We start from the raw sequence: 10,715 nt of genomic DNA on the forward strand, positions 1-10,715 counted from the left end.
AATGTGAAGGTTAATCACACAGTATTTCATCACCTTTGTGTTGATTGATTAATTCAATAAACTATCAAAAATAAAAAGATTTGAACACTCCATATATAAACTCCCAGTCATTTATTGGGTACATCACCAACGTTTCGGCATCACTGTGTCTTCTTCAGGAAAACACCATGAATACTTGAACAAGATTATGTCGACAATGAGTGCAATTAGTGCAACCAATGACAATAGTGAGGGGTGTGTCACAATGATTAAGTTAATTAGAATGAATTGAGTGAAATTGTTAAAAAACAATAGTTTATGGCATATGAAATATATTAGGCTATTGTTATCATATGCAAACATAGTTGAATATTGTACATAAAATTAGCAAATCAACATTGTTTAATTCAATTTCACATATTTAATTAATTCAAACCAATAATTTGGAATTGATAAAGTCTAGGTAGCCTAGCCAGCCAAAGTTTAAATATAAACCGAATTTGATCACATTCAAATGCCATGCAAATGCCATCTGGCCAGGAGTTTGTGCTGTGCTGATCACTGCAATGTGGATAGATGGAAATTGCCACATAATGCTACAAATGAAGAAACATATATGTTCTACTCTCTAGAAATGTCAAGTTAGTATCTTGCAATGTTGAGATAGTATTGACATTGTAATGTTTTTTTTTTTTTGGTGGTGGGAATGGGCTTCCATACATTGTACGTTTGAAATGAAACATACCTTGAGAGACTGTTGTTTTGTTGGTACTGAGACTTCACTGACATCTGAAACTGAAAGGAGATCACATTGAGTTTCAGATGTCAGTGAAGTCTCAGCATTGACAACAACAGCCTTTCAGGGTATGTTTCATTTCAAACTTACAATAGATTTGAAGTTGAACAGAGAACAATAAGTGCTGGTGATGCGTGAGATTTGTCTTACAGCCTACATCCTGCTGTTGAGAACAATACTTTTTGCTCAAACCATTCATCATAAATTCTTACTAGTGTGTGAAAGATTAGTGGAATCTGTGTGGGAAGCTGGACAGGTAGGATGACTGACAGTGAAGGTGAACAGGTGGTCACGTGTCAGGTGACAGGAATGGATGAGACTGAGGCAGGAATTCCTTTAACCATAAAGTGGTATATTTACTGAGTTGTCTGTGCTGCATCACAAAGGAAACAAATAACATGTATCCAATCAAATTCATAATCAAAGATCATATCATTCACTCATTATTAACATAATTTGGGGAATTCTACAGTCCAGTTCATTAAGAAGTCAATAGTAATCATCCGCGTCATTTAGGCTCGTAACTATTTATCATAAATCATGAAAGAATACAAACAGTTAATACAATACAATCTATAATCCCCATTATCAAAGTCAATCAGTTAGCAAACACGTTTCTCATTTCACTCTTTCAATTGTCTTCATGTGTCCATATAATTAATTTCAATACACATGAACCATATCGATTGCATAATTGGCCTATGAGGATCCGTAGGGACGTAATCATTGACAATTCACATTACACAATATGTTTGAAGCGTGCGCTCCAAGCCGCGCTCCGCGGTGATAACTATAAACAATAACTGAATGGCCCACTCTCCCGATCGCCACAGATAATTCAGATGAAAGGTAAGAGTCGGTGGATCAATGGACGCACAGAACTTCTGGATCAGATGGAGTTAAGGAAGAGAAAGCAACGAGATTAGGCGATGGCAATTTCCTCCTTTTATGGAGTTGAGATCTGTCGGACATTTCCACCTGACCAAATTAAAGCGCCCCTGGCCCAGCTGAGTAAATGGCAATGAATTAAAGGATTATTCCACCAACTCCATGGGCCTTTTCTACAGTGTGTCTGTTTCCTGTCTAATGCAAAAACTGCTGATCGTCATTGAACAGTTGATGTTCCAAGTGTGGAACAATCGATAATGCAAACCATCAACAGATGTGACAATATCACTACTAGTGATATGGGGGATCTGTTCAGTAGTGGAAAAAGTACTCAATTGTCATACTTGAGTAAAAGTGTAGAAGTATTTTGTTTTAAATATACTTAAGTATCAAAAGTAAATGGAATTGCTCAAATATACTTAAGTATCAAAAGTACAGGTAAAGGTATAAATCATCTCAAATTCATATTTAGATAGCCAGGGGCACACTCCAACATAATTTAAAAACAAAGCCTTTGTGTTTAGTGATTAGGCCAGATCAGAGGCAGTAGGGATGACAAGGGATGTTCTCTTGATAAGTGCGTGAATTGGACCATTTTCCTGTAAAAACGTAAGGAGTACTTTTGAGTGTCAGTACTTTTGGGTACTTTTTACTGGGGTTTTTCTTTAGGAATTTAGTGAAGTAAGAGTAGAAGTTGAAAATACTGTAACATGCTGACCACACCCGAGTGTTGCAAAATACATGTGCACATACTTGTTATTCAATCATTGCACCACACTGCTCGCAACGAGTGCGTGCATAGCCAGGCGCTTGACCAGCTGCAAGTCCCGCCTCTCCCATCTCCTCAGTGTTTTTTTGGAGCATATACCCACATGGGTGATTGAAAGATGAACTGAGGTCCACACTCCAGTCTGTAGTGGTAATGCACCTTAAAGTTGGTTGCCAACCACCATATAAAGTTCAAAGAAGAAGAAGCCTGAAGGAGGAGAGATTACTAGAAATCCACACTTTTATCTGTGGATTAATTGTTGGAGGACCTTGTGCCTTTCAGGTAAAATAACAACCCAATGTTTCCATCCCAGGACAAATTAGTTAACAACAGCAAGCTAGATAAATTGCCACAAATGTTTAATGCTTTTCGACATGTTCCCAAATTAATATAGTTGGTTCAGAATTTCTGATCTAATGGAATCTGGTATGGAATAATTTATCTTTACCTAAGTGAATTGTTTAAAGGCGTTGCATAGAGACCCTCAAATATTTCCTTAGGTTCCTGAGTGGCACAGCGGTCTACAGCACTGCATCTCAGTGCTTGAGGTGTCACTACAGACCCTGGTTCGATTCCACAACCGGCTGTGATTGGGAGTCCCATAGGGTGGCCCAGTGTTGTTAGGGTTTGGCCTGGGTAGAATGTCATTGTAAATAAGATTTTTTCTTAACTGCAAAATAATAGATAAATTAAAAGGTAAGGGCATACTTAAGAGGTTTTACATTAGCTCGAAGCAAGTATTTTTGCCATACAATCTTGTTTCCATGGTGACGCCCTGATTCGCTGACTAAACGGCTAGTCAAAGCAGGGTTGCCATGTCTGCGGTTTTCTGCTAATTGGGCTACTTTGAAAACGAACTCGAGAGCCTTGACCTGACGTCTTCATGATTCAGACTTTTTTTTTTTAAGAGTTCCCAGTTGTCTTAATCACCATATATCCAGAGAATGCCAGAGGTCATTGGTCACAGATAAAATTGTCAAATCACGTTATATCTACAGCAGCTTTGATGGGACTGCTTTTTTTGGACTCACAAAGTGAGTTTTAGAGAAATGTAATTGTCAAATATTGTAAGAGCTTTCATTGTCTACTTATATGCCCCCTATATTTATCCTACGGTTCTGACTTGGTGGACAGGCAGAATAATGTAAGAAATGCCCATGTTTTGAATTCTGTTGCTGTACATTTCAAAAGTGCTGAACAAATAGTTATATTGACTACGTCCGTCCTAGCTCGCTCATGGTCTTCGTTGAAATTACAGATTGTCTCTTATCCACTCTTCGTCCACTTACTCCATAGTTTGTACATCTCAATTGTCAGTCGAAACCACATTTGTTTAAGCAAGTCAGCCATGTTTTTAAAAGGCAGTAAATGAGGCTGAATGAACTGTTTCGCTGCCAGACAAGGCTCCGCTGATAGCCAGGTGTAGCAGTGATAAGGTGTTGGGACAGCTTTATGTATTTAACAGTTTGTGGATACCGTTTGTCAGCGTTATCGTGAAATGAATGTATTGTTTAGTGTTGTGTAGTAGGTTTGCTGGCATGCATCTACACTTCTTTTTTTTTCAAGAGGGAGCCACATCATATCCACGCCCTCAACAGCAATTTTCTCACTTTAAAGTACATTTTATTCCAGAGCTTAAACTGGGTCTGGGAAACCAGTCCTTATTGGTAGTCATGACTGGTGATAATTTCTTTTTGAAATTAAGGCAAAATAAACTTCCCTCAGCTTTCGCAAGAACTCAAACAGCTCATTAGTACCTCACATCAGATGTGTATCAGGGTTAAGCAAGTTTCCCTTCCTCTTCCTGACTAGCTTTCAAAATACATTATCTGACATTACTCAGTGCCAAAATAGCTTCTGGGAAATAAGTGGTTATGGTCAAGAAAATACCTATGCTGTATTCATTACACCGATTCTGTTGCCAAACATTTAATCTGTTGCTAAAAGTTTTGCAACAAACTGTTTACTACAAACAGAAAACGCAAATGAGAGTTTCTATTGAACAAATTCAGGTAGGTCGCTCCCAGTTTCGTTCCGTTTGGTTTTTATATGGGAAACGGTTTTCGGAATGAATACACCCCTAAGGACCTGATGTACTGTTTCAGCTGATATCATCAATGCCCTCAGGTGGTAACAATGCCTACATACATACATACAATCTGCACATAAAATGTCTAACTGATTTGTAGCGGGAGAGATGTCGCCAGAACTTGTAAGGCTGCTATGGGATGGGTTCAACAAATTGTTGAACAAGGTTTGTGCTCTGTCAACAAGTTAGTATACTGTACTTGTATATAAGCTTTGGTAGATAGACTTTCTCAGAGCTATGTTTTTGGAAAACCTTGTTGAATGCATTTCTTAAAACCATTTCTTCTTTCTCCAGCCATGGACATCATAGATCCCATCTTGGGCATAGCGGAGAAGCTCTACTCTCTATGTGGTGAAGTGAAAGCCAACAAGAAGCGATGTCAGCGTTTGGGTATGCGCGTAAAAGCCTTGGAAGAGCTGGTGAGGGCGGTAAAGATGAAGGGGCTGGGGGAATACCCTGCCCATGTGGAGAACGGCCTGAGTGAGCTCAAATTCACCTTAGAATCTGCCCAGGATGTGGTTAAGAAATATGCCAGTGCCAGCTACCTGAAGCGCATCCTGAAGACCTACGACCAGGGAGATGATTTCGAAAGTTTGAATGAGCGCTTGAACGATGCAGCTCAGGTGCTCTCGCTTGCCCTGCAGGTGGACCAGAGACAGAAACTACAGCAGGTGTTTCAAGAGGCAACACGATGGAGAGAGGATGAGGAAGACAGAGAGATTGATTGTCTGGAGCTGCAAAAATGTGAGACACCCGAGTATACCGTGTGTGGGGTGGGGCAATTTCAGGCAGGTGACATTGTGCCAATTAAGGATGCACGATATATCGGTGAACATATTGTTATCGGACGATTAAAAAAAAAAGAACAAAAAAGCTAGAAATGCCAACATCGGTATTAGCCGACGTCTAGTTTAACTCCAGATATGCAAACCCGATGGCGTACATGCCTATTTAACGAAGGTACATGACGTGATGACGCCACATAAAATGTTGCGCTATACGGTGCAACACAGCATTCCTAAACTAGCCCACCATGTCTGCTGTGTGGATTCATTGCCCTTGACAATCAACCGTTCTCTGTGGTGGGTGATGTTGGCTTTTGCCGACTGGTCGAGCACCGGTTAACACTACTAAATGCGAAATTTTTCCGATGGAACGCCGTTTGAATCTTTGCCTGTCAAAAAAGATACAGTAGCACTGTCAAAGCTGTACAAAAGTCAGCAAACAAGTAAACACCGGCCACGAACGATGTGTTTACAATACCGCTTTGGTAATAAAGCATCATTTGATTGACCGCAACTGCTGGGGTAGCTAGCTTTAGCATTCTAACGTTACCGAGCTAGCACCAATACAACCAGCCTGAAAACAATTACCTGTAGAAACTGCAGTCATTTTCATTATTCTAAGCAATGATTTAGGAATCGTTGTGAGTAAGTATTAGCTAGGTTGCCTTTTGAAATTGATCTTAAGTTCATGCAAATAAATAGCTAGCCAGCTATTAAACTCTGTCGCACAAACCTAACATTATAAGCAGCCAGCTAGCTTCATCTGGCTTGTGAGGCTCGACCGGACCGGGTTATGTGTTATGAAGCTAGGATTAAGGATTAAGTGGAATTTGCAGTTTGCCTTCAAAATAAAAGTATGTAATTTACAGTGATGCAAATGAATTTTATAAATTAGGGTTATTTTAAATGATGACACATAACTATATAGTTAGCTAGCAAACTATAGCTACTGAAACAGATTATGTTGTGTTATTTGACGTGTATCTTTTTTGACACCCAAAGACCTAAACAGCGTTCCATAGAAATCCTGATTGAGAATGAAACGACTGAATAAATTAACAACGAAACAGCACAGCAAGTTAGTGAAATAAATAGGTTTATATTATGATTTACTGGTAATGGGGACATACAAAAATGCCAACAAAATATATATTTGGTCAGTGTGTGTGTGTAACCTTTATGGCCCGGACAACACGGGGCCAATTGTGCGCTGCCCTATGGAACTCCCAATCACGGCCGGATGTGATACAGCCTGGATTTGAACCAGGGACCGTAGTGACGCCTCTTGCACTGAGATGCAGTGCCTTAGACTGCTGTATGTGTGTGTGTGTTAACTATTTAACTGTACTAGAATGCTTAAAAGGCAGCTAAAATGTCTAATATTGGTTATCGGTATCAGTTTTTTTTTTTGGCAAGGAAAATATCTAATATCAGTATCAGACAAATGTCATATCGGTGCCAATATAACCCACAGTGCTACAGTCTCTGGCGGAGGGCAACAAGGAAAGATTGGACACAATGCATGAGAAAATGGACTCCACCAAAAAGGATGTGCAAGACATCAAAGCAATGTTGGAAACCTGTAAGTAAGCCTATATAGATAAATGTCTAATTTAATGTAACTAAAAAATGTTTTGTCCTTAGTTGTTGCCAATTGATCACATTCAAACATCATACTGCATTTGGTAACTACTATTTCATTTGGATTCTGAGCAACTTCTGTGTTCATTAATCTCACATTTCCCAACTAGCACCAGGTGATAAAAAGGGGCTGAGAGTCTGTTTGCTCGTTTGTTCCTGTGTGGTTTACACCTTTCTACGTTTTTGTTTGATACTACAAGCACTATTGTTCCACTCACACAAACTATATTGACGGCACTCTGCACAGATGAAAATTATGTGCATGGGATGGTAAACAATGTGTCATTCAAATCAGATCCCGAAACACAGCACAGTTTTGCATCCTGCACCAGGCAAGCACCCTCCATCCGCACTGTATTTTACAACACTGTGTGTTGTCCTGTGGTACCTTGAGTTATCTGTGTAATTGATCTGTTATGTTCCTAAGTGCCTGTGTGACTTTATCTTATTGGCTTTGTTATGTGTTATCCATTGACAGTACAGAAGCCCAGCATTTTAATACAAGACATCAGAGAGATCAAGCCAGAGGAGCTGACCTACGACATGCCCAAAGAGCCCATATTAAAAAATGACAACTCAGTTTTGTACAAAGGAGAGTATAACAAATTCACAGTAGCCATCAAAAGATACACCTACCCAAGGAGCACAAGCCCAAGGTATGTAGCGTAGCATACAAGACATCTCAGAATTATTTTAGTATAAACTTCAGTTCTAAACATCTATTTGTCTAATCGGTAATGTTTGTCCCACCCAGTCAGCTGAGAAGCATCTTCAAAAAGGAGGTGGAGACTATGAAGCGCTTTGAGTCGCCAAACATCCTGCGAATGTTTGGGATCTGTGTCCAGCAAGAGGGCGGTGAGTGGGCTACTCTATTTGTTTTACAGTATGTGAAATAGTTGCTGAACAAATAGGAGATGGGATATAATCACCATGTGATTGCAGGATATGATATCATAATGTCATGATGATGTGCCCTTGTTGCATTTAATCATCCTTTTCTCTACCCTTGTTGTCCTGCAGGTCCCAATCCAAACTACCTTATTGTGATGGAGTTTTGTGAGAAGGGCAGTCTAAGAGAGGTGCTGGATTCCCAAAGTAAGCTGCCCTGGGACAGAAGGGCCCGCATGAGTCTGGATGCAGCACAAGGCCTTTACAGGTACAGTAAACCACTCTTTACCCTGTGCCTTACACACGTAGACCAGACAGTACACCTATTACACATGAAGCACCATCTCTGCCATATCGTTGCCAAAAATGTGTTATATTTATACAATTTGAACTAAGGAATTCGCCTATCTGTTGAATTTATTATGGATTTATTATGGATAAATGAATAAACAATATCCCCATTTTAAATAGAATTGTATCTTGGTAAGCTTATTCTCTGTTGTATAGTAATAGACAATATGAGTTCATAAGAAGAAATTGTGTGACAGGACAAGGAGTAATAAAATGTTAATGAACACCATTCCAACTAGGCAGAAACAAATGGGTTGGGGACTGTGTAAACACATAAGTTCGTTAGCCTATGGTTGACTCAACTGAAACTTAGCTCTGGGGTTTTTAGATAAGGCAGTGAGTGCATTCCTAGGTTTGCTGTTAATTATAACTGTCAGTTCAGTGGTGATCGATAATGTTGAGGGGTCAAAAGTTATCTGGGAGTGTGTTAGTAAGTTAGAATGAACTTTTCACCTTACTTTGTCCTGGTCGAGAGGAGGTGATTCTGTTAAAGCAGTAAAACGACGTCATGATCTGTATATAAACGCTGTAAGTGTTTAAGTGGTAGCGCGCTCCGAGAATAAATTCTATTACCTATTATTTAAAGACTGGTCTATTTTATGCAAACAAGAAATCTTACAAATTCTCATAAAATAGATGAAGGGCTTTCAATTGATGAAAGCACATTGGCATAATTAAATTATACTAACACTATCATACTTTTATGTTGAATAAGGATCTGTCGCAACCAGTACAGACACCTTCAACATGAAATGTTGGCGGACATGAAAGGGTTCCGCCAGCGCAGCGGAAAGCGACACCAAAAGCTGGCTAATAAAGTCACACCTCTGATGGTCGCATCCCTGCCACAGCCAAATGTCACTGGGTACAATTTGGCTAAATTCAAGAGAGGAATGTTGGATGCTATTTGTGCATCTTATGATCCACCTATTAACTTCTACCCACCAATAATATACAGTATGGTCTGGTGTTTCCCCTTCACTAAAATAATGGGTACACTGTATCTGTGCCTTGCTCACCAAAGTTCACAGAACAAGAAAGCGTATCCTAATCACACTGAGCTACCCTGGCATGACAAGCTAATCCCTCTTTCACTGTAGATTACACCAGTCTGAGAAGAAGTTTCAAGTGCACGGATGCATCAACAGCAGAAAGTTCCTAGTAGATACCGGGTACAGAGTGAAGGTATGAGGTTTAATTCATTCCACTACACATCCATGTGTGTTTGGCACTACAAAGTGATAGGCGAAGTACCTCCACCTCAATGTAATTGTTGTGTGGTCAGCTAGGAGGTTTGGAGCTGGTGAAAACAGAGACTTCGTTGAAGAAGTCTAAGGACCGGAAGAGCTGCTCCTTATGCTACAGCTCCCCGGAGCAGCTTGAGAATATCAACAACCCTTACAACAAAGCCTGTGAGATGTACAGGTCAGCTTTCCATCACACACTCAGATATTGTAAATTAATGTAAAATCACAAACCCATTACATTTTTTATGTTGAAATGGTACTTTTTAGTCTAATGTAGGCCCTCGGTCTACTGCAAGCTCACTCTGTTTGAATTGTGTCCATTGCAGTTTTGGCATTGTCCTGTGGGAGATTGCAAGCCGCGAGATTCCCTTCAGAGGTGTGTGTCAACTCTGTTAGTAGAAAGGCTGTGTTTAATAAACACTAACAGCAATGCCAATGATGCATCTGAAAATAACATGGTTGGGTTTTCTCTCTATAAGCATATGGTTACTCTGTCATATTTAGACATCTGTCATTCCATTTCTGTTTTCTCTCGTCTTCTGATCAGACTGCTTACCAGAAGAGGTGTTAAAGAGGGTGACTAAAGACAAATATACTGAACCTCTTCCTGAAGACTCCCCAAAACAGTTGGGAGAGCTGATCAACGCCTGTCGCTCCTATGACAGCTTCCACAGGCCAACGGCAGGAGGTAATACCTTCATCACACACAACTAATAGGCATAGACATTATGATCTACTGTAGGCCTACAAACAATTATTTCACCTGTTCCATATTGATTCCTATTTGTCCTGTTATCATTGTTTCTTATTTCTATTCTGATCATCATCATTAAGAGGTGTTATAATACCCAGGACAGATTGTGTAATCAAGTCTGTCTGTTTCACAGTGTTGGTGGACAAGCTCCGCAAAGTGGTGGAGCAGTTAGAGGAGGACTAACAGAGTTTCCTCTCCAGAGTTCTCAAACTAGGCTGGAGAAGAGGATAAAACAAGAACAGTTCCAGTTTCAGCTCCAGTTTAAAGACATCAACTGACCGCCCCAAATTCATCATGGGATGAACAACACCACACCAACAGACGGTTGATCAAGTGCCTGTGATGTCATTTAAGCCTAGTACATTTTTACATCATTCGTCAGGAATAACTTTGATTGAAACTGTAAAATGATTTGCAATTGATTTGACAAACTATTAAAGCAACACCATCAAAGGTTTTCTACTATAGTTCAAAGCTTTGAAAATAAAATATTTAATAATGAAGCGATTTGTTTGTGAGCGACAATTT

General features: G+C 39.7%; 1 protein-coding gene across 3 annotated transcripts; it reads left to right on the top strand.

The window, feature by feature from the left end:
• The first annotated feature begins 1,530 nt into the window (after positions 1 to 1,530).
• Positions 1,531 to 10,694, top strand: LOC135556589 (mixed lineage kinase domain-like protein). 3 transcript variants are annotated; one of them, XM_064989908.1, is made up of 11 exons: positions 1,531 to 1,624; positions 4,816 to 5,265; positions 6,781 to 6,888; positions 7,426 to 7,603; positions 7,702 to 7,802; positions 7,968 to 8,103; positions 9,287 to 9,371; positions 9,472 to 9,611; positions 9,760 to 9,809; positions 9,981 to 10,121; positions 10,321 to 10,694. In XM_064989908.1, exons 1-11 carry the CDS (start codon positions 1,618 to 1,620, stop codon positions 10,368 to 10,370), a joined length of 1,446 nt encoding a protein of 481 aa, XP_064845980.1. In that variant the 5' UTR covers positions 1,531 to 1,617; the 3' UTR covers positions 10,371 to 10,694. The 3 variants fall into 3 exon arrangements, with proteins under 3 accessions (XP_064845980.1, XP_064845981.1, XP_064845982.1); XM_064989909.1 differs by lacking the exon at positions 1,531 to 1,624 and adding an exon at positions 2,506 to 2,714; XM_064989910.1 differs by lacking the exon at positions 1,531 to 1,624 and adding an exon at positions 4,250 to 4,444.
• Positions 10,695 to 10,715: the final 21 nt, after the last annotated feature.

Source organism: Oncorhynchus masou, chromosome 15, assembly GCF_036934945.1.
Source record: "Oncorhynchus masou masou isolate Uvic2021 chromosome 15, UVic_Omas_1.1, whole genome shotgun sequence".
NCBI classification, from domain to species: Eukaryota; Metazoa; Chordata; class Actinopteri; order Salmoniformes; family Salmonidae; genus Oncorhynchus; species Oncorhynchus masou.